Source organism: Carcharhinus amblyrhynchos, chromosome 12 (genome assembly GCF_965287045.1).
Source record: "Carcharhinus amblyrhynchos chromosome 12, sCarAmb.v2.hapA, whole genome shotgun sequence".
NCBI lineage: Eukaryota > Metazoa > Chordata > Chondrichthyes > Carcharhiniformes > Carcharhinidae > Carcharhinus > Carcharhinus amblyrhynchos.
The window spans coordinates 79,066,277-79,090,070 of NC_137335.1; the positions used below are offsets into that span (position 1 = coordinate 79,066,277).

General features: G+C 41.1%; 1 protein-coding gene across 3 annotated transcripts in view; it reads left to right on the forward strand.

Moving 5' to 3' along the window:
• Positions 1–23,794, forward strand: part of LOC145351139 (FERM domain-containing protein 6) — a 65,415-nt gene that overhangs the window by 33,705 nt on the left and 7,916 nt on the right. For all 3 annotated transcript variants that reach the window (XM_080200803.1, XM_080200804.1, XM_080200805.1), the window contains exons 2-11: positions 517–732; positions 6,797–6,887; positions 9,627–9,706; positions 10,923–10,999; positions 12,344–12,530; positions 17,594–17,749; positions 19,745–19,810; positions 19,967–20,035; positions 22,711–22,885; positions 23,367–23,690. In XM_080200803.1, coding sequence (XP_080056929.1) covers positions 637–732; positions 6,797–6,887; positions 9,627–9,706; positions 10,923–10,999; positions 12,344–12,530; positions 17,594–17,749; positions 19,745–19,810; positions 19,967–20,035; positions 22,711–22,885; positions 23,367–23,690 — 1,321 coding nt within the window. In that variant the 5' untranslated portion in view covers positions 517–636. The remainder of the gene's footprint in view (positions 1–516; positions 733–6,796; positions 6,888–9,626; positions 9,707–10,922; positions 11,000–12,343; positions 12,531–17,593; positions 17,750–19,744; positions 19,811–19,966; positions 20,036–22,710; positions 22,886–23,366; positions 23,691–23,794) is intronic.

Here is a 23,794-nt window from a genome sequence, read left to right on the forward strand (position 1 = left end):
AACAAATGTACTTGAATGCATGTCATGGCACAGTTGATATTTGTCACATATTTTGGATTGCACCACAGATAAAGTGGGACATAAGGGATCTGCTCGATCAGGTCATCATTTGAAGCATTTGTATCTATTTGCTCAGTATCTCAAAGTGGGTAGATGTTTTTTAAAAGAAAACTTTTTATTGTTTCCAATGCTACCTTCAGTGTTATGTTTGCCCTTTTGGAGAGAAAAGTTTTCTGGAATGACTTGTCTTTGTCTATGAATCTGATTTGATTTCATAAAAGTTTGTGTCAATGCTGATGACTAGGTTCGACTAGAAGTCTGAATTCTCTTAAGCCTACTTCCGTCATTCTTTGGATGTCAAAAATGCTTACGTTTGCGTGTAACACTTAAATGATGCACCTCATCTGTGGCATGGATTTCTAAATTGTTTATGCCTCTACGTGTTTAAATCCACAATTCCTAGTGCGTTGCTTGCTTTGTTTTCATTAATTAACGTTGGAACATGTTATTTGGCAGGGAGGATGAGGGCAGACTGGATGTGGTCCTGTGTTCAGTGAAGAGAGCGTCATAACCTGTAGAAGACAGAACTGGACTGGACAGAGATTAATTAAACTGAAATCTTCCCACAGTCTCGACATGAGTAACCAGTTATTCCAAAATAAAATGATGCCGGGCCAACGCATTGTTTCTGTACTTCTGCCAAACAAGGAACAGCTTGAAGTTCTCGTTGGAGTAAGTAGAATTTTTTTTGTGGCACTGGCTAGAGCTTAGTACTTATTGCAGCTGGAGTATCAATTGATATTACCTATTGTAATTCTGAGTGGGTTTCAGAATTGATTTTTGACGCTAATGAAAAGGTGGATGTGGCAAGTTAGTTACATCATTATGTCATTTCTTGGTATTAAAAATATAGAATCACAGAATCCCTACTGTGCAGAAGGAGGCTATTCAGGTTGTCAAATATGCACTCAACTCTCAACAGAGCATCTTACCCAGCCCCATCCTCCTGTGCTAGCTCTGTAACCCTGCATATTTACCATGGCTAATCCACTTAATTTACACATCTTTGGACCGTGGGAGGAAACTGAAGCACCCTGAGGAAACCCGTGTAGACATGGGGAGAACATACTAACTCCATATAGTCATTCAAGTTGGAATTGAGCTTGGGTCCCTGGCGTTGTGAGGCAAAAGTGCTAACCACTGTGCCACTGTACCAAGTGTGCTGCATCTTTTATATAACAGTAGATTATAACATGTGGTGGTGTTCCAGTCTTCCCAGACAGGCCACACCCTTATTTTTCAACTTGTATACGACAATAGTCACTCATGTTGCAGCAAAGAAAATGCTTAAATGTCTGGATTGAATCACTTACGCTTAATCACTAAACATAACCTGGTACAAGTCAAGCAGGCACTTAATCTAGGACCTCCCCATTCTAAGTCTCTCCAATTTTAATGTTATACCTTCTTATTTTTACATTGCTTTGGTTCTTTAGAAATCTGAAATTAATACCTTGCACATTGTGAGGTGCTCAAAAATATTTTTTGATTATGATCTACTGGTAACCTCCAATGTCAGGGAACATTTTCCACATGCGCAACATTCAGAAGTCTGCAGTGCAAAAGGTTTAAAGCCTGAACAACCAAACTTGGACAAGGAGACCCTTGATGCAGTGGTGTCAGAACAATTTATTAAGTAACAAAAATTATACTTAACAAAAGAAGGCAGTAGACTTGCTGGTTCAGATGGTTCTTGCCTCCCACTAAACTCTAGATGCTGCACATGGCTGACTGTGACTTTCATTGCTTTTTTTTTTCTCCCTGTATCATCTTCAAGATCTGGACAATGAACCTTTCTGAATCCTTTCCTTTTAGCCCTGTCACCAAGGGTCTTCCCTGTGTTGCATTCTGGTCTGTTATCTGCCTGGCAATGTTAACTGTCTGCTGTGATCAGGGCCCTGGTCATGATCCTTGATGTGGAGATGCCAGCATTGGATTGGGGTAAACACAGTAAGAAGTCTCACAACACCAGGTTAAAGTCCAACAGGTTTACTTGGTAGCACAAGCCACTAGCTTTCAGAGTGCTGCCCCTTCATCGGGTGAGTGGAAGTTCTGTTCACAAACAGGGCATATAAAGACACAAACTCAATTTACAAAATAATGGTTGGAATGCGAGTCTTTACAGGTAATCAAGTCTTAAAGGCACAGATATTGTGAGTGGAGAGAGGATTAAGCATAGGTTAAAGAGACGTGTATTGTCTCCAGCCAGGACAGTTAGTGAGATTTTGCAAGTCCAGGCAAGTTGTGGGGGCTACAGATAGTGTGACATGAACCCAAGATCTTGGTTGAGGCCATCCTCATGTGTGTGGAACTTGGCTATCAGTCTCTGCCCAGTGACTCTGTGTTGTCGTGTGTTGTGGAGGCCGCCTTGGAGAACGCTTACCCGAAGATCAGAGGCCGAATGCCTCTGACCGCTGAAGTGTTCCTCAACAGGAAGGGAACAGTCTTGCCTGGTGTTTGTTGAGCGGATGTTCATTCATCCATTGTCATAATGTCTGCATGGTCTCCCCAATGTACCATGCCTCGGGATATCCTTTCCTGCAGCTTATCAGGCAGACAACGTTGGCCGAATTGCAAGTGTATGTACTGTGTATCTGGTGGATGGTGTTCTCACATGAGATAATGGCATCTGTGTTGATGATCCGGCATGTCTTGCAGAGGTTGCTATGGCAGGGTTGTGTGGTGTCGTGGTCACTGTTCTCCTGCAGGATCATCAGTTGCTGGGCAGAGACTAATAGCCAAGTTCCGCACTCATGAGGACAGCCTCAACCGGGATCTTGGGTTCATGTCACACTATCTGTAATCCCCACGACTTGACTGGGCTTGCAAAATCTCACTAATGTCCTGTCTGGAGACAATACACATCTCTTTAACCTGTGCTTAATCCTCTCTCCACTCACATCATTGTACCTTTAAGACTTGATTACCTGTAAAGACTCGCATTCCAACCATTATTTTGCAAATTGAGTTTGTGTCTTTATATGCCCTGTTTGTGAACAGAACTCCCACTCACCTGATGAAGGGGAAGCACTCTGAAAGCTAGTGGCTTGTGCTACCATATTAACCTATTGGACTTTAACCTGTGTTGTGAGACTTCTTAATGAGCCTTAAGCCATAGTCATGACCCAAACATAAACAATCAATCCGTAAATCTGGTTCTGATTAACTCCAGCCACGCAGCAGTACTCTCACATTAACGCTTCATCTACTGGAACAGATATGGCAGTGATGGCACAGTGGTTAGCACTGCTGCGTCACAGCACCAGGGACTCAGGTTCAATCCCCACCTTGGGTCACTATCTGTGCAGAGTTTGCACGTTCTCCCTGTGTCTGTGTGGGTGCTCCAGTTTCCTCCCACTGTCTGAAAGATGTGCTGGTTAGGTGCACTGGTCATGCTAAATTCTCCCTCAGTGTACCTGAACAGGCGCTGGAGTGTGGCGACTAGGGGATTTTCACAGTAACTTCATTGCCAATGTAAATTCAGTGTTAATGTAAGCTGACTTGTGACACTGATAAATAAACTTAAAATAGCTTTAATTTTTAGGTCTGAGTGGAGTGAGGAGTGAAATCAGGAAGAACTTAATCACACAAATAAATGATTATTAAATAATATGCTGTGTTAAAGAGAAGTTTCTTGATCAGCCATGCTAAATTTTTCTTGTTCCAAGATATTCATGTTAGGGGGATTTGTGGGGTAAACGCATGGGGTTACGGGGTTAAGGCCTGGTAAGGTGTTGGTGCAGACACGATGGGTCAAATAGCCTCCTGCGTACTGTAGGAATTCTGTGAGAAGACTCTGAGGTGTATTTTCTGTTCAAAGTATTCATTGTCTCATATTTGCCTTAAATTGAAGGATTTTCGCTATTTATCTGCTGTTCATTTTCAGATTTCATTGACCTTTCAGTTTGTGTTGCGTAGGTAGTGATAGATAGAGCGGGGTCAAATCAGTGGTCTAATTTATTTCATTGTGAGGCTGGTCTACTTGCCCAACCTAGGAGCAGATCTGGGTCTGCATAACGCTGGATAAGTTTGAGGTCCAATCTAAAATGTTAACCCATTCCACTCGCCACCTATGGAAATGAACGGAGATGCTATGGGATGTACATAACTCCTTAACTGATGTTTCAGAAGTGAATCTGGAGGGAGGAAGAGCTGAAATGACAGAAGGCAGTAAACAAGTATTTTAGTGCTGGTAACATGTAATTATTTTCTTTATGAAAATGAAGGAGGACACTTTGGGGAGTACTTTGAACACAATGTTACATTAATTTTGAAGCTACAAATTGGCTGACAGTTGAAGCTGCACTTAATAAATCAGGAAGTAATTAAAAGCCAGGTACTTTAATTTCAGTTTAAAGAGAAAATATAATGGGACAATTTGCAGTGCTGCATTGTGGAGGGCTTTACTATTTGGACTCTGGTGGAGGGGCCATAGGGAGTTTTACTAATTGAGTTTACTTTATGTAGGAGTGCTTGATGTTGACATTAATAATATCCATTGCCAATCATTTAGTGATTTGATGTGTTGATCAAGATAAATCATATAGGGCTCAGGTTGGGCCTTTTTGGCACAATTCTGACAGGCAACTCTGTTACACTGTACAGTGTATGCAAAAATATTTAATTGCTTTTTATTTAGAAACATTAAATGCAAACACTTCATTTATATAGCTCACAATGCATAAATGATGGCCGATCATAATTACATCGAATTTTTCTGAAACACAATTTCTCCCTATCTAGTCTATCCTGTCCCTTCATGATTTTTGGACAGTTCCATCAAATTTCCTCTCAGCTTTCTTCTCTCCAATCTAAGCTCATAACTGAAGCTTCTCAGACCTGGAGCCATAACCTCCCTACTTCTGTGATCAATTCCCCTCACAAAAGACAATAAATAACATTGTATTAGCTTTCCTAATTACTTGCTGGGCCTGTATACTGGCTTCGTGTGATTCATGTATTAGCAGACCCAGGTCACCTTGAATCTCAGACCTTGGCAATCTCTCAACCATTCAGATAATAAGCTTATTTTTTACTCTTCCTGCCAAAATTGAGAATTGCACATTTTACCAAATGTGCAATCATACGCAAGGATATTTTGGCCTTGGAGGGAGTGCAGAGGAGGTTCACTAGGCTGATACCGGAGTTAAGGGGGTTGAGCTATGAGGAGAGGCTGAATAAACTAGGCTTGTACTCGTTAGAGTTTAGAAGAATGAGGGGAGATCTCATTGAGACATATAAGATGATGAATGGGATGGATAGGATAGAGGTGGAGAGGCTCTTCCCACTCAGAAAGGACAGTAGGACTAGAGGGCACAGCCTCAAGATAAAAGGGGGGCTGTTTAGAACGGAGTTGAGGAGGAACTTCTTCACTCAAAGGGTGGTGAGTCTCTGGAATCTTTGCCCGTTGAAGTGGTGGAGGCTGCCTCGCTAAATATTTTTAAGACGTGGGTTGATAGGTTTTTGATAGGAGAGGGGATTAAGGGTTATGGGGAGAGGGCGGGAATGTGGAACTGAGCCATGACAGATCAGCCATGATCTTATTAAATGGCGGGGCAGGCTCGAGGGGCTAGATGGCCTACTCCTGCTCCTATTTCTTACGTTCTTATGTACCACATCACACTCCATTGCCAGATCTTTGTCCACTCGTTTAACCTATGCATGTCCCTTTGAACCTCCCTACATCCTCTTCACAACTGATCCTATCCTTATGTCGTCAGCAACTTTTACAACCATACCTTCCATTCCTTCATCCGGGTCATTTATATAAATTGTAATAAGTTGAGGCCCCAGCACTGATCCCTGCGGCACACCAATTGTCACATCCTGCAAACCAGAAAAAGACCCATTTATATTGATTGTTTGCTGTTGCTAGCCAGTCTTCTATCCATACCAATATGTTACCTACATGAGCTTTTGTTTTCCACAATAACCTTTGATGTGGCCACTTAGCAGAAGCCTTCTGGAATCTTAGTACAGTACATCCACTGATTGCCCTTTATCCACAGATGTGAGTGCTTCAAAGAACTGACCTGGAAATGTATCACCATTCATTTGCTGTCGCTGGATCAAAATCCTGGAACTTCCTTCCTAACAGCACTATGAGTGTGCCTATACCACATTGATCTCAACAGTTCAAGAGGGCAGCTCCCCTCTGCCTCCTCAGGGGCAATAAATGCTGGTGTAGTCAGCGATGCCCACATCTCATGGAGGAATTTAAAAACATGTTAAAGGCCACCTCATGTGTTGCTACCTATTGACATTGCTCAGTAAAGAACAATTCAAATAAAAATCTGGATTCAGCTTGATCCTCCACCAACCTCGTTCTCCATTCTATCGTTCGGAACAGTTGGCCAATTTGCTATCCTTTTAAAAATGATACATTACAGTTAGTTCACAAAGGTTGATTTTGTACAAGTAAAATACTGATAGCAGAAACCCTGGTAGTAGCCATTTCTTGCTCCCACTGATCTAAAAATAGACTTCAAGTATCTTCTAAAATTTGAAGCTGCGTGACTGCTCAGAATTTGCACTGATGATTGGCAGTGTGCATTATTAACTCCACATTGCCGCCACTCTTTCTCAAATTCTTGAACAATGACACTGTTTTTGTTAAGAATCTTCGGTCACTGTGAGCACTTCCTGCTACGCGATGTTGGGAGACAGACTATGTTGCTTGTTTAAAATGCTTTGTGCCGTGCCTCACTCTTGTTCTGATGTTTTTGTTCATTTGTAGGTAAAAGCTACTGGCCAGGACCTCTACGACCAAGTGTGTGATATGCTGAAGATCAGGGATGGTCACTTCTTTGGACTGAGTATGGTACAAAGTAAGCTGGGATTCAATGTTTTAAATTTCTTTGTGAGGAAATAAGATGGATTGGTCAAGAGATAATTCTTGACAAGCCCTTGGATTATTTTGATCATTTGTGGTAACACTAATACTTACTTGCTTGATTTGTTTGGAATGTCTATGATTAGTTCAAACCTTTATTTTTCTGTGGGGCTTTACTTATTAAGAAGGAAAGAAAATAATCAGGCTCCAATACTTCTCATTTCACGCTAATGCATCCATATTACAGTATCTGAATTCATCAATTCTGACAAGCCAGTGCTTGGTAGCCACAAGACATTTCTAAAATATTGTATAAAGCTGTGGTTACCCTGCATCTGAGCACTGAATTAATCTGGGCATGCACCCTTAGGATGCATTTAAAAGCTAAACTGAATGAATAGCCTTTATCAAGACAAGTTATTTTCATCCATGTAACAACTCACCACAAGTATGAAGCCCAGTGATATGTTCATTAAGTCTGGAATGTAGATGGAATTCCTTTAATCAGGGGGAGATGAATAGAGTCATAGATCAAGTTGCTTTAAGATAGTGATTTATACACCCCCCCTTTAGTTTCAATTATCTGCTTACTGAAGGTGATAACCTTTGCAGGGGAGAGCTCAATAAGTATTGATATCCTTTTAGTGTCCCTGTCGAAAGGCTGCCCTTTATATACAAGCCCAAACGTTTGATCAAGGTCCATCATAGAGAAGCCTTACTCAAACTTGTGTGACACAATTGGCCTCTCTCTTTTACAGTAAAGATCAGTAGATGGCATTGATTGGGATCAGGCACACTGGCTGTTATTTTTCTGTTTGTCCCTGCCTGTGTTCTCTTGCTCCAGTTTAATTAATGAGGCTGATTCCAGTCTCTACTGCCCTGGGTGAGATCTGCTAGCTCAGTACAAACTAGAAATCAAATTTGGGACCTTTCAGTGGAACAGGTGTTTTAATTCATTTGAACTTTCCACATATTAATCACAAAGCTCGCTAGTCATGCTATCAATTCATCTGTTAACAGTCCAAAGATGTGTAGGTTAGGCACACTGGCCATACTAAATTGCCCCTTGGTGTCCCAAGATGTGTAGCTTAGCCATGACAAATGCACGGGGTTACAGGGATAGGGTGGAGGGTGGGTCTGGGTAAGATGCTCTGTCAGTCAGTGCAGGCTTGATGGGCTGAATGGCCTCCTTCTGCATTGTAGGGATTTTATGATTAAACATTTACAGTAATAGCTGGAGACAGGGTGGCACAGTTTGTGTGATGTGATTTTTCACAACTGAGAGATGGAATGAAAATATGTTTGACTATGGCTTCTTGTTCAATATTAATGAAAGGTGAGGGCTTTATGTTGCCTGAATTGGGACTTGCTTGCTCACATTTGTTAGTCTTTCAGCGAGTTTCGGTGTGAAGAAGAGTTAAATTCTGAGAGATACAAATTGCTTGGATCACAAATTTGGTTAAGACTGCTCCTTCTGAACTATTTGCCCAAATAAATTAGTCAAAATTAAAAGTTTTAATTGTGCAAAATGTTGCCTTTTCATAAAATTCTCAGTGAATAACTGGCATGTGTTATACAATTTGAAATTGATGTGTTGAGTAGTATAAAACTCGCTAATTGAAAATTATTTTGCTATTTGGATCAGATTGATTCATTTTTGGTCTATTAGTGGAATCTGGGATTCTGAATAATTTGAAATGAAGAGGAAGGGTTTTGTTCATCGCTATTCAAATTGAAAATATGCTTAATTGTGCATTTCTCTGGTAGCCTGCAAACTAATGCTGACTGTTTTAATAAAACATTATGAATCTACCTCAGGCTATAGGATAACCAGCTCAAAAGCTCAGTGTCATCGGGAAGATTGAGTAAAGAATCTCTGTTGACAGATGGTGCTCAAGGCTAGTAAACAAAGGCAGGGGACATGCTGCAAAATATTCTGGCAGGGGAGCCTGTTGCAAGGCCAGAATGTTAATTGTGCAGCATTTGCGATTAGCTAGACCATCACGAGGAAAATGACAAAAGAAAAATGAGATGAGCACATGTCTGCAGGGGTGTTTCAGAAGATTTATGATTTAATCGAGAAACAGCAGAGTGGTTCCTGGATGCATTATTAGTGAAGAGGAGGGTTTGGGTTTCAGAAATGTATAAAATCAGTCGATCTGAGAGTATACAGAAGAGTGACATGTAAATGTAGCATTGCAAAATCGAAGTTTTCTTTAATGCTAATTGAATTTATGTGGACAGTTAAGTATTTGAGGAACTGTTGCTGAGCTACGTCAATAGTTGATCAAGAGTAATGGAGACTGATGTAGTTAAGTAGGAATGTAAAGAATCATACTGTATTAGGATTAAGAAGAAGGTTTTCAGACCTATTAGGCAGGAGGATTGAGTAAAGGTTTTTAAAAAGCTTGTAAACCAGTACTGAATGCAGAATACATCTTGAGTAACAGTGAAGGGTTTTCTTTCTCTCCCCCTATTGCTTTTAACAGTATACAGTTGCCAACAGCTCTTCTACCTTAGTTAAGTAGCCCATTCATCCCTCACAAGTGAACCAGACCAAGAATATTCAGTTGCAAGAGGCATTAAAGCTGAGCCTAATGATAAAGCATTTTGGAAAGCCTGTTATTTACGAAATGTTCCCTGTTTCTTATTTAACACTACAGCTTGGGCCAGGCTGTCCTTCTCTTAATCACTCTCTCAGATGGTAACTGAAGTGTTACTTTCACATTTTCAGACAATGAACACATTTTCATAGACTTGGAGCAGAAGCTCACGAAATATTTTCCCAAGGAATGGAAGAAAGAAATTAGCAAAGTAAGTTTTATTTATTATAAAAGCAAAATATTGTGGATGCTGAAATTTCAGTTTCTGAGTCTTTTGGATAGTCTAGTTTGAGTTCCTGTGTTCTGCTGTTAATAGGATAACAATCTGTGGATTTTATGTTTCTTTTTGCAACTTAAGTAGCATGTACTAAAACACTTTGCTAGGAGTTTTTTATTTGAGAAATTTGTGTCATTGTAGGTGAAATCTTAATTTTTTTTAAACATGGAACCTGTGTGCGAACAGGAATTAGCCATTGTACACAAAAGGACCATAGACATCTCTTTCCATTAAAGACATATATATATATATATATATATATATATAAAACTGAGGGGCAAGCATGGGGCAAATCTGGTATGAACCCGTGTCTTGGCATCATTCTGCATCATACTGTAGTCAGCCAGGAGTGGTTAGCACTGCTGCTTCACGGTGCCAGGGACCCAGGTTCGATTCCCGGCTTGAGTCACTGTCTGTGCGGAATCTGCACATTCTCCCTGTGTCTGCGAGGACTTGGGGAGAAAATGCAGACTCCACACGGACAGTTTCCTCTGTGTGCTCCGGTTTCCTCTCACAGTCTGAAAGACATGCTGGTTAGATGCACTGGCTACGCTAAATTCTCCCTCAGTGTACCTGAACAGGCGCCAGAGTGTCGTGACCAGGGAATTTTCACAGTAACTTCACTGCAGTGTTAATGTAAGCCTACTCCTGACAAATAATAAATAAACTTTAAACTTTAACTGATCTAACTGACCTCCACAACACAATTGTTGAAAAATGGGGTGAAAATTTCTCTGTCTGCAGTAAGATTGTAAGCGTATTATGTGTGATTAATTTGGATAGTCCAGTTTTAAAACCAACCACTTAAAAAGTGCTTTGACCACCATCCTCTGACTGCTGCTGAGGTTTAATCCCCTGTGAGATGCACTTGGGATGTTTTGTTAATGGTAGAGGTGCTAATATAAAATGAGAGTTTTATGTTGTGTAATATGGAAGGTTACTTCAAATCAAACCAGGAACGTAGAACTTGAGAATATAAATTGAAGTCAGGTAAGTCAGGTAGCTGTGCAAAACTGCCTCTGACCGTGACTTACACCATCCCCTCCCATGCAGTTAGGTTAAAATGGGGCTTTAATCTTGGCAGAAATATAGAGTTATGTTCTAATGATGCCATCTCTTTATTTACTTCCCCTTTTTCCTTTTTTAACAGAACAATGAAATGTTTGGCGCTCCGTTCGTCGTTTGTCTAAGGGTGCAGTACTATGTTGAAAATGGGAAAGTAATAAGGTACAGAGTTCCTGTTCAGTCGTCAAATTTATGAAAAAAAAGTAAGCATATCTGTTCAGTGACCATCGCCACAGAGTGCACAGTGGCACAGCAGTCATCGCTGCTGTCTCACACACCAGGGACTCGGGTTCAGTTCCAGCCTTGGGTCACTGTCCGTGTGGAGTTTGCACGTCCTTCCTGTGTTTGCGTGGGTTTCTCCGGATGCTCTGGTTTCCTCCCAGAGTCCAAAGATGTGCGGGTTCGGCTGATTGGCCATGCTACATTGACCCTAGTGTAAGGAGGATTAGCAGGGTAAATACCTGAGTTACGGGATGGGATCTTGAAGGGCAGAATGGCCTCCTTCTACACTTTAGGGATTCTATGAACACCTTCTGTGGGTCAAACTTTGCAAAAAAGAAATTGCTGAATAATTTAATCTGATATGAAAATAAGGAAGTCTGGCAGTAATAAATATACATTTACCGTGTGACTGTTCTCAACACCGTGTACTTGATAAATGGCTGCTTCCATTTGCTTACCATCAAAATAAGTAAGTTGGAGACAAAATAATTCTGAGAGAAAAACAGAAGGCACACCTGCTCCAAAATGAATTATGTTGGCCTTTGCTAATTTTTGACTTATAAATAAAGTAGTGCCTGCGAATTGGGCAGGGGGCCAGATTTCCTGCCTCCTGTCCCACTGTTGCAGAGGCAGCCTGCCACTGGCCTGCAGATCTTCAGGTCCGGCCGCTGTCAATGGGATTTCCCGTTGTTTGAATGCTCAGCAGATCCCAGTGGTGGGAACGGCTGGAAAAAGCCCACCAATGACGTTGCAGCCATGGAAAATGAAGGTACTTTCAAAGTTTCTTCCGTTCTGCTGCACATGGCAGGAGAGAAGAGGGAATATCGATACTAGAATCTCTGCTGTGCAGGAGGAGACTACTTGGCCCATCGAGCCTGCGTTGATTCTCAGATGGAGTACTTTTTCCAGACCATATCCCTGTAACCGCACCTATTTACTTCATTAATCACGCTAACCTGTACATCTTGGGACACTAAGGAATAATTTAGCATGGCTAATCCACTTAACCTGTGAATGATTTTTCTCTCCACCCGCTGATCCACATTCTTGCAAGTGCTGGGCTTCTGTCACTGTTCCAGGAACTAGGGTTGGTTTTTGCAGTGTAGCCTTATTTGGGCGTCATTTCTAGAATCTTCCTGGTCTGCAAAGCTCAGTTCCACACAGCTTTCATGAGCCAGGTTGCAATACGACGTGAAAAACAATATCCTTTGAATGCATATTATTTCCACCAACAGCTGTTTTGTTTATTTCCTAATTCTCGTAAAATTCTCCCTTCCCCTGCAGTGACAAGAAGGCAAGGCATTTTTATTATTGTCAACTAAAAGAACAAGTTTTAAGTTCGAGATGCACGAACAAAGAGGAAGTCTATTTTTTGCTTGCAGCGTATGCATTGCAAGCGGACTTGGGGAATTACAAAAAACACGTACACGTTGGAAAATATTTTGAGCCTCAGCATTATTTCCCTCAGTGGGTAAGAAGCCTATTTGGTTTTGTTTGCTTCAATTCATTCAAGTTTTGTCTGAGCAGTTGCAAGATTTTTGACACATTGATAGATTTTTGTTTAAATGTTTGAGATATGCATTTTGGGTTTCTTTCCTCAAGGTTTCAAGGTAGATTGAACATCTGCACTGTCGGCATTTGTAATGTGCAGTGTTATGTTGCGTATCTATTGTGAGTAAAACATCTAACAGCTGGGACAGTATAAAATACAAGTAGGCTGGAATTCTCAGGCTGTTTGCATCCTGCCACCGCTGCTAGTAAGGATGGATAATTTGGTGCTGTAATAAGTCCCTCCACCAAAATCTCTTTATTTACAAACTCTACGGCAGTACACAGAGTGCTAGCAGTCAGCAGTCTATCTCTGGGGGTGTCAAAGGAACTCTCCCGATTAGGTACAAGGTAAAGACTCCCCGATTGGCCCATCAATTGGATCCTTAAGCAGGGAGTTCATACTCCAATCGGCCAACCTCAATGGCCTCTTTGAAGTCATTACATGCGTCCAGCCAAATCTTTGTCCATTGCAGCGGGTTGGGAGAATCCTGGCTGCAGGCGAGTTCATACAGCACTGATAAGGTCCTTCGCCCCACCAACAATATCTACCACTAAAGGCACTCTAATCCCATCTTCCCACACTTGTTTCATATGCTTAAATGTTGTGTAAGGTTTCTGGCCTCAACTATCTTCTCAGGCAGCGCATTGCAGATTCTCATTACCCTCTGAGTAAAAAGGCTTTTCTCAAACCCTCTCTGAATCTCCTGTCCTTCATCCTAAAACTCTCATGACTGATCCCTCAACCAAGCAGAACAGCTGCTCCCTACTCATCCTGTCCATACCCTTCATAATTTTATGCACCGCAACCATATTCCCCCCTCAGCCGGAGAATCCGGTCCATCGGAGCCTACTAACTAATAAACTTGCTGACTCAGTTTATAGCTCATGGCCGGAATTCTACACCGGCAGGAATCTCCGGTCCAGCTGACAGCAGCCCCCCCCCCCCCAACCCCCATGGGTCTCCCAGTGGCATGGGGTGGAATCAGTGGGAAATCCCAGAAGATCCCGATGCCGGCGAATGGTATGACGCCTCCCGCCACTGGAAACACACGCAGGCAGGGAGGCCAGAGAATCCCATCCATAATTTCAAACATATACTCCACCCATCCAAAACCTTTGCCCTCAACTTCTCAGTCAGGTTTTCCTTTTGTTCCTCAATCTCATTTTTTGGTGCCCAAGCTCAAATACACAAACTACACGTTTTTCAGATCAAGTCCAAAAACTAACCCATGTCAAACACAAAGAATGTATGTTCAGTTTATAATTGGCTTTAGCTTCTGCCAATGCACATCTTACAACTACATTGAATAACACAGACTATTTCTGTGCTGTAAACTCTATTTGGCCCAATCTGTCCAGTATATGTACTCCATTCGAGCCTCCTCTCATTGTCCCTCATTTAACTCTCTCAGCATCACCTGCTGTTTCCTCATATTCCTCATATACTTGTTCAGCTTTCGCTTAAATGTACCTCTCTCACTTGTCTGAATTATATCCATGTGGTAGCAAGTTCCAAATTTCTCAGGGTATAGTCTCAGGGTAAAGAAGTATTTTCGGAGCTCATCATTTGATTTCCGGATTACTATCTTGAATCGTTGACCAATTTAGACACCATCTGCTGCACCGTAACTTTGCATAATGCTAAAGCCTCTGTTAGGTTAACAGATGTAATTTTGCTGCATCATGGGACATTTTTAAAATTGTACAAAGTGTTACTCCTCAATGACACATGTCAACGGAACAAGGAAATTTTGGTTATCAGCCGTGATTGAATGGCAGAGCAGGCTCAATGGGCCGAGTGGCCTAATTCTGCTCCTATGTCTTATGATCTTATGATTCATATCTGCCTTGTAAATGGAGAATTTCTGCCCTCCTCACTAATTCATGGATAATTATGACACTTACCAAAAACAGTTCTACAAAATACTTCAATGTAGAAAGCACATTGAAACTAGAGAGATGATGGACATTTCTTGTCCAAGCCAAATGATTGTCTTGCCTTAAACTATAACTGCAACGTATTTTAAGGGCTTATAAAAATCCTTATGCCCTGACAAGAGTTAACAGAATGTAGTAGTGGATCAGTGATGACAAGCCTGGTTTTCAGCCTGGCCTGGCAACTAATCAAAACAGAACTTCATGTGAACACAATGGGACACCGCCCAGCCTAAAACCCGCGAGACTCTCCTCCTGACAACTCCCCAACCCCGCCACCCCCTCAACTAAGGGTTTTTCTTTGTAGGTGGGTGCTTGTTCTGCTCCTGTATGGGGAAGAATTGGAGAGAAGCTGAGTGATATTACATGCACTGGCTCCTGGGAGCAGTGAGGAATGGGTAAGAGCAGAAGGAACACTGGGGGAGACGGGTGGCTAAGGCTGAGGTGAGAAAGGAACAATTCTGTTTGGGCCTGAGAGGAATGACAATGGTAGCCTGACTGCTGGGGGAAGACCAAAGGTTTCAGAGAGGCAAATCTTTAACTTTCTTATAGAATTTATGTTTTTTGAAAGTATAAGTGGTAGGTTTATCAGATATGGATGTATTCAAAAAATTTGAAGAATAAGCTAAAAAGTAGATAGATCAACAAGATATCAGGTCAGGAAACAAGCTGCTTTCAAACCTGTTCATGAGTCAATCAAAGATGTGACTATTTGGCATTCACTTTTGCCATTCTGTTGAAATCAGGTTGAACAATGAAGGAGAAACAAATCCTCACAAACCTGTTTTCCCTCCCCTTCTTGAGGTGGAACTGCTTTGCTCAAGTGTAGCTGAAGTGCAGCCAATGAGTGGTGTGTCTGTCCTGTTTGAGTTGTAGTGACATTCCCCAGATCTGACAGCTACAAGCAAGACTGTATTTAACTGTGCATGAGTCAGGACACAAAAATTACTTTTGAGAGTGCAGACAGCACTAAGTCATGTGGATTTTGCTCACAGTCTGACATCAAGGATCCTGAATGAGCGGGAGTAAAACTAATTGAAGATTCAGGTGACATCATCTTTATTCAAAAGGGGAGAAAGATAAGTTCAGAAACTATGGGCCTGTCAGCCCTCATATCAACAATGGGGAAACTTATAAAGATGATAATTCAGGAAAACTTTGTTGGGCTTTTGGAAAATCTTTAGCTGGATAAACAAAAATCAGCATGGATTTGTAAAAGACATGTTTTTTAATGAAATAATTGAGAGGATTGATGAAAATAGTGTGGTAGATGTGTGTGTGGATTTTCAAAAGATGTTTGACAAAGTATCATGTAAAAATCTAAAAATAGGCCGAACTGAAGGCAGAGAATAGTGGCAAACAGTTCTTTCTCCTGATTGGAGAGGAGTGTCTAGTGATAACCCCTTGTAGTCAGTATAAACAACACTGCTATATACTTGGATAAACAGGGTATAATTTCAAAGTTAACAGCTGAGATGAAACTTGGAAATATGTATTTGAGATAATTGATAAAAGCACCTGTGCTTTCACAAGGTTTGATTCAATTCAGAATCTGCTTAGGAAATACATAGAGGATCTAGCAGATAGCCCTCCTCTTACCCCACCACTTTTCTGGCTGTTCACTCCTCGTCACCACTGCCGGAAAGTTCCGAGAATTTGGCACTCAGCCAAATCTCTGTTCACTGCAGCGGGACAGAAAAATCCCGCAGCCATGACTAGCTGGAGAATTCCACCCATGGACTTCTTAAAGGCAGGTTTTACACCTTACTGGAGTTGCATTCACAAGGTATTAAACTCAAGGTCTGAGTTGTCTCCTCCAGGGGTTCTCACTCCATTGAACTTGAGAATTTGGAGAAGACACTGCTCTAGTGTTAGTCTTGATCTTTAAGCTTATCCAGGTTCTGTTACAACACAGGGACAGAAATACAAAACATATTTAAGCAAAAATTATTTTTAACATATAATAAATAGCAAAATGTCATTGCAATCTTTTTAGCTCAATGTTCTTTCCCAGCTTAATTGCATTGCTGAAGAAAGCTATAACTGAATGCTTTGTTTAGACTCCTGCTTTGCTTTGCCTGAATTGCTATCAGTGAGGGAAAGGGATAGTAATAGTAGTTATGGTAGCTCTAGAATGGGTTTGATGGATTGCGCAATTATTATTTGTTCCATTCACACTTGTTTTGTGAACTCTTGAAAGTAAAGCACTTAGATCAGTTAGTTCTTAAAAGAAAGACTAGATAACAACTACTACAATATTTCACTTCATATACTTAACTGTGTGCAACCAAAACTGGTTTTGGATCTGTGGGAGTGCTGCTGTTGAGATGCATATCGCACTGTGGGCAACGGCTACAAGAGGTGAGGGGCTGGGAATTCTGCAGACAATAACTCATTTGCTGACTCCCCAAAGCATGGCCACCATCTATAACACAAGTCATAAGTGTGATTAAATGCTTTTGATTTGCATCGACGAGTGCAGAGCCAACAACATACAAGATGCTCAACACCATCCAGGACAAATCAACCCACTGGATTTGGTATACCTTCCACAAGCATTCACTCACTCCACTACCTACCCACAATGGCAAAAGTGTGTACCATTGACAAAATGCACTGCAGCAACTTAACAAGGCTTCTTTGACAGCACCTTCCGAACCCACAAACTCTACCACCTAGAAAGACAAGGCAGCATATACATTGGAACACCATTATCTGCGAGTTCCCCAACAAGCCGCTCACCATCCTGACTTGAAAATATATCGCTGTTCTTTCACTGTCACTAGGAAAATCCTGGAATTCTTCCCTAACAGCACTGCGGGTGTACCTACACCACATGGACTGCTGCAGTCCAAGAAGGCAATTCATCATCACTTCTTAAGAGCATTAAGAATGGGCAATAAATGCTGGCCTAGTCGGCGACGCCCACATCCTGTGAACGAGTAACAAAAGAAAAACAGCAAATGTGTTATCTAGCTCATATAACGATGTTGTGGTGCTTAGTGCTTTAACTAAAACATGAAATAATGTTTGTTTTGTTACCCATAGGTAATTGACAAAAGGGGTTGTGATTACATTCTGAAGCACGTTCCGGAAATGCACCGGGAGCACCGTGGCCTGACTCCTAAGGAGGGGTTGCTGAGATTTATTAAAGAGGCTTGCCTTTTGGAGGACGTACCCATTCATTATTACAGGCTCCAAAAAGTAAGGAACATATTTCCTTATCATTCATTCCAGTAATAATGATAGAAGTTAGTAATTTTGTAAAACAAATGCTATATGTGCTGCTGGTTTTGGTTTTGGTGTCTGTAGTCTCTCTGTGTGTTATTAAACATTGACCTGGTGCAACAGAATTTAAAAAAGAGTGACATCAAGGGCAATTTTTATCTGAAATATCTGACTTAGTTGGATCAGAAGTTTATGCATGAACCCATTTTATTTCTTGCATGTGAATTTTAATTCAATTTTGGAGCTAAGCAGATTTGCAGTACTCAAACCAATCATTGGTGGGATCCGTTAGCTAAGGCCCATGATTCTTCCCATTCGATTCCAGTTAACTCTGTCAGCCTAATGACTAGTTGGGTAAGAAGGTAGAAGTTTCCCAGTAAAGTGTGTCAGTGAGCCTGTAGGGTTTCAACTGGTCAAACTCCATCAGTACTTGGCTGTTGCCAGCCTGAATCTGGACTACCCTGTGGCAGAAGCTTGGTTTAAAGACTTGCGTCATAATGTGTTATACGTTCAGGTTGCTCAGCTTCTGGAGTACACAGGTTGACATTTAGTTGTTGAAGTATTTGCTTTAGCGAGCTGTGCAGAGTGCGATTCAAACGTTGTCTAGGTGGTCAGGAATCTCTCCAACAACAATTGTTTGCAGCGCCATTAATGTAGTAAAGCATCCCAAAGCTTCTCACAGGAACATTATCCAACAAAATCTGACACCAAGGCACAGTTGGAGGCATTAGATGAGAGGGTCATGAAGGGATAGGTTTTAAAGAGCATCTTAAATCAAGGAAGGGAAGCTGAGGGGTGGAAGGTTTGGGGAAGAAATTCCTGAGTTTAGGGCCTTTGCAGCTGAAGACTCGGCTGGCAGTGAAGGAGCAATTAAAATCGGGGAGATTCAAAGGACCAGAATGAGAGGTCCACAGATATCCTGGAGAGTTGTAGTCTGGTGTTCTGGTTCAGGTCAGAAACTCCGTAGTGTTCTACGGAGCCCACCTGGATCATATTTTTTGCATCTTGAATTTGGTTAGGGTAAAGCATGATATGTTTCACTTCAGGTATTATTCAAGTGACCCACAAGGAGGCTTTTATCAAACAAAGTTTATTTTAGAATACAGTTAACAAGTATAAGAAAACTAACAAGAACTTTTATCAATTACAAACAAGAAATAAAGAATCCTGATAACAATCAAGATTTATATAATTTTCCAATCAAATTAATCCCATAGATAAAAGAATCTTTTAACAGGTCTAACACAGCACAGACTAATGCTGACATGATACTAGAAACTGAGTCCTTTGGTTGGAGAATTGAAAACTCTGTCTTGAGTTCCTCAGAACAGGTTGAAGTCAGAACAGCTTTTCAGAACATCAGAGACCTTAGGCAAATTACTAACAGCAAATTCTTTCCTTTCGGAAGGCAAAATGTTGCTTTAAGATTACCAGCAGAATTTCCAAATAAAACAGGGAGAGAGAGATTTCTGAGCAGCTTGCTATCCCTGTTAAAACCCAACAGCAGCTCAGAACTGAAAATGGAACTTTAAGGTCACTGGGGGAAAAAAATCCTGCCCAAAAACACATGACCATCCTCCTAACAATGCAGGATGATAAAACTAGTAGAGTCAATATAAACATACCAATTTAAACCATTTAAATAGCAATATAAGGACACCTTCAGTCGAGATGATAACATAATGACATCATCTAAGGCTGTGAGCCGTGAAGCACTGATGGGGAGAGCTGCAGAGATCATGATTTAAAAAAAAAGTCTCTTAAAGGTACTTTAACATATCACTGGGAGAGATTAGTGAGATGGACATTGGGTGAGGTCAAAAAGTCATTTGAAAATATGGCTGAAAATTTTAAAATGCTTAAACATGGGGATAATGGGTGAATGGGACTTTGTACAAGTTAGGACATTAGTCACAGAGATTTGGATGACCTCTTGAACTTTACACATACTAACAATTCATCTTGTTGCAGGACAAGAAGGAAGAGCGCCCCTCGGTGGTGCTTGGGCTAACTTTGAAAGGCATGCATATTTATCAGGTACAAATAAGGATCTAACTCTGTAAAAATGTAATGTTCATCGCATGCTTTCTAAGTGACTGTGTTCACCTGCATTTAGGATTCCTATATTCTGCACTTTGTATTTCTGGAGAAATTGTCAAACATATTCACTTTCTGTTTTGGTTCTGTTTATAGGAGTCTCAGAGTGTCAGACAGTTGTTGTATGACTTTCCATGGTCAAATGTTGGCAAGCTTACTTTCCTGGTAAGTGAAGGAATGCTGTCCTTTCAGTGCTGGAATCTTGTAAGGCTAGTTTTGAACAATTCATTCTTTAAACTGCAAAAATGCTTTTCATATGTTTCCCCTCATTGTCCCGTTGATATTTGTTTCTAACCACAAATGTTGTTCAAGGAAGCTTTGGACATGTTGGAGGTGGTTCTCTGGGCTCACGTGCGCACAGGCACAAATCACATTATGGCCGGAGCCTTGCGCGGGAGGGGCCATAGCAGGATTTATGTTGGGGGAGAACTCATTTTGAGACTCCCCCTAACTGCACAAGCAACGTAATATGGTTCATGCCCAGGGGGATCTCTGTAGGTTGTCTGGAGATTGGGGTGCCATTTAAAAATGGCACCTCGACCTCTGAGGAATTGGCCTTGTTGGCGTCTGAGGGTCCCAATCTCTTACCCAGCCTGTATCACCCCATGTTCCAAAAAAATGTCTAAGCATGGGTGGATTGTGATTTGGATCACGCTGACCCAAACCGCAGGGTTTCACCAGTTTTCCCGCTGGGGTTTTTTTTGGGAGAATTGCACCCATTGTGTTTATTTTCCCTGTAATGGGATTATGCTGTGCATTAGATTTTTTTCCCGCTCTCGTAATGTTATTTAAATTTTCTATTGGTATTCAATGTATTTTTTACTCCACTGTGAAATGCTGTGGAAAATTCTCTCCCTTAAGAATTATATAAGGGCAAATTGTTTCATTACTAAATCTGGTTTCAGTGATTGCAATCAGCCCTGACAGTCTAATCAGCTACATCACCTATATACAAAACAACTTATATTTATATGTGCTTTTAGGTTGCTTTGTGGCAGCATTTTCAAAGCAAACTTACACTGAACTACGAGACGCTATGAGTAGATGATGAGAAGTTTGATCATAGAGAGAGGATTTAAGGATTGTCTTAAAGAAGGAGAGTGAGGAGAGTTTTAGTGAGGGAATTTAAGAACTCAGGCCCTAGACACACAAAGCTAGTAATGGTTGAGTGATTACAATTGGGAATTTTCAGGAGGCCAGAATTGCACAAGTGCAAAAATCTCAGAGGAATGTAGAATGGAATAGATGAGAAAGCGGCAGAGACATGGCTATGAATGGATTTGTAAACAAGGATGTGAATTTTAAAATTTGAGGTGTTTCTAAACGGGGAACCAGTGTAGTTAGTGAGCAAGGGTAGTTATGTAATCAGAACTTGGTCCAAGTTAGGATATAGGCAGCAGAGTTCTGAATGACCCCAAACTCACAGAGAATGGGGAACTCAGCAGGAGTGCTTTGCAGTTGGTAAGTTTAGAGATAACAAAGGTGTGGGTGAGGGTTTCAGAGCAGTTAGGATGAAGAAATAACCTTATTTTAAACATTATATTTTAAAAACCTATGTGCTGTTGTTGCGCATACTCCCACTTACTAGAGTGTAACAATACTCCCTGATCGCTAATGGTGCTTTAGCCAAACAGAACCCGCTATGTAGTTTGTTAAGGGATCTTCTGTAGGTTTCACAGCTGGTTCAATGCAGTATGGAACATGCATGTGCTTCAATCCAATGTGAATTTTCTTTCCAGGAGAAATTTCATTTGAAACTTGAAGTCCAATTCACTGTCTTATGAAACCTTTTTTTTAAGCTTGCGTTTAATTAGACTTATTCTCTGACCCTATTTCCCTTTCATTTTATCGCATGCATTATTTTCTAACCACAGAGATAAGTGTCAGAGCAGTGAATCAAATACTTGCTGCAGAAAAATGAGATGTAATTTCTTCAGGAATATCTCCGATTTCTATAAGTAGTTGCCTATGAAGAGGCAACTAATTTATTTTACTCCAGTTTGTTTGCATCAATGTTGAGAAACTGAACCATAAAAACCTAGAATCCCTACAGTGCAGAAGGAGGCTATTCAGTCCATCGGGTCTGCACCAACTCTCTGAAAGAGCATCTTACCCAGGCCCAGCCACCTCCCATGTCCATACATTTCCCATGGCTAATCCACACATATCTGGACACTAAGGGCAATTTAGCATGGTTTTTCCACCTAATCTGCACATCTTTGGACTCGAAATGGGGAGAATTTGTAGTCCCCAAGGCCGGAATTGAACCTGGGTCCCTGCTGCTGTGAAGGCAGCAGTGCAAATCACTGTGCCACTGTAATTGAGGCATTATGAAGATATTTTCAATATCTAGTACTTTTCAGGGTAGGTTTGTGTTCTGTAAAGTAGGTGACCAAGAGGTGGTGGTGATTATGGCTTGTTTCTGATAGAATGACATATGGACTCTGCATGAAGTGGACTTGATAGGTCAAGTAGGCTTTACTTGTTCCAGACTTTGCACCTAGAAGGACAAGGGCCGCAGATACAAGGTGATACCATCACACATTCCCCTCCAAGAGACACACCATCCTGATTTGGAACTATACCACCTTTCCTTCAATGTTGCTGGATCAAAATCCTGGAATTCCCTCCTATTCCCTCCAGATGGTTCACACTACCATCTGGAGGGCAATTGAGGATGAACAACAAATGTTGGCATTGACAGCAATGCTAAAGTCCTCAACAGTGGTTCATTGGAGAATGTAGCAGGATTTTCCTTTTGTTTCAATTATTAAGGTTATTTCCAATGCGAATTGAGTTTTGTCATGCGATTTGAATTGTTGCTTCCTTTTGTGTTGCAGGGAAAGAAGTTTGAGATCCAGCCGGATGGTTTACCCTCGGCTCGGAAGCTGATCTATTACACAGGCTGTCCATTCCGATCCAGACATTTGCTGCAGCTCCTCAGTAGCAGTCATCGACTGTACATGAATATTCAGCCCGTGCTCAAGCAGATTCGAAAAATTGAAGAAATGGAAGGTAAGGACAGAAAGCCTTAAATGCACGAATTACTTTAAACCAAAAAGTTTATTGAAATTTAAACCAGCCTGGACTTATGTTGTATTGTGCTGGTGCTGCCATCTTGTGGGCTGTTCATGAAAGGCCATCCACCTTCTACCAGCAGAAAATATGAAACATTTATTTTCCTCATTATTCTAGTGAGAATCACTTTCAGAAATCTTTCCAACTCAGATGTTTTCTCCCCTTAGGAACTACCAATTAATGAGCACAGTATTCCCACTCTAGAAACCATACTTTAAAGGATTATGAGCAAAAAGAAAACTGCGCCTCAATGAGTAATCCTCCTTTAGAAACTCAATCTAGACATGCCACGTTTGTCAATTAATTCTTAACTTTCTCAATTATTTGGGAGAGTGAATAATTTATTTTACATTATTTTTGGGAAAAGATGTTTCATATTTACATTAAAGTTTACATTTCTTCACAATGTACAATGCAGAGAAAAAGCGTTACAGAGAATCCTATATCAGCGATGCCTTTGAGATGGATCTAGAGCGACTAGACGAGCATTCACATGGCAGTGGGAGCAGTCAAGGAAGCATAAGAAACAAACAGCTGTCCCGTCATTCAACCGTTAGCCACAGTAGTTCACATACCTCTGGAATTGAGGCAGACTCGAGGCACAGAATGTCAGTGGAGATGGCAGTAGACGAACCATTTTCTGTGGAGCCTGTGCACAGTACGGTGAAATACCATAGTTCAATGAGAAGCCGCAGAAGTTCCCACACATCAGGAATAGAGAAAGACCGGAGAGATGATGATGGTAAGAATGGTGGCAAATTATTTTAAATCAGTTCAGTTATATGACCATTCTCCCAGTCACTTAACATTACTATAGCAGTTTGTGCAAAAGGTCCAGGAACAACT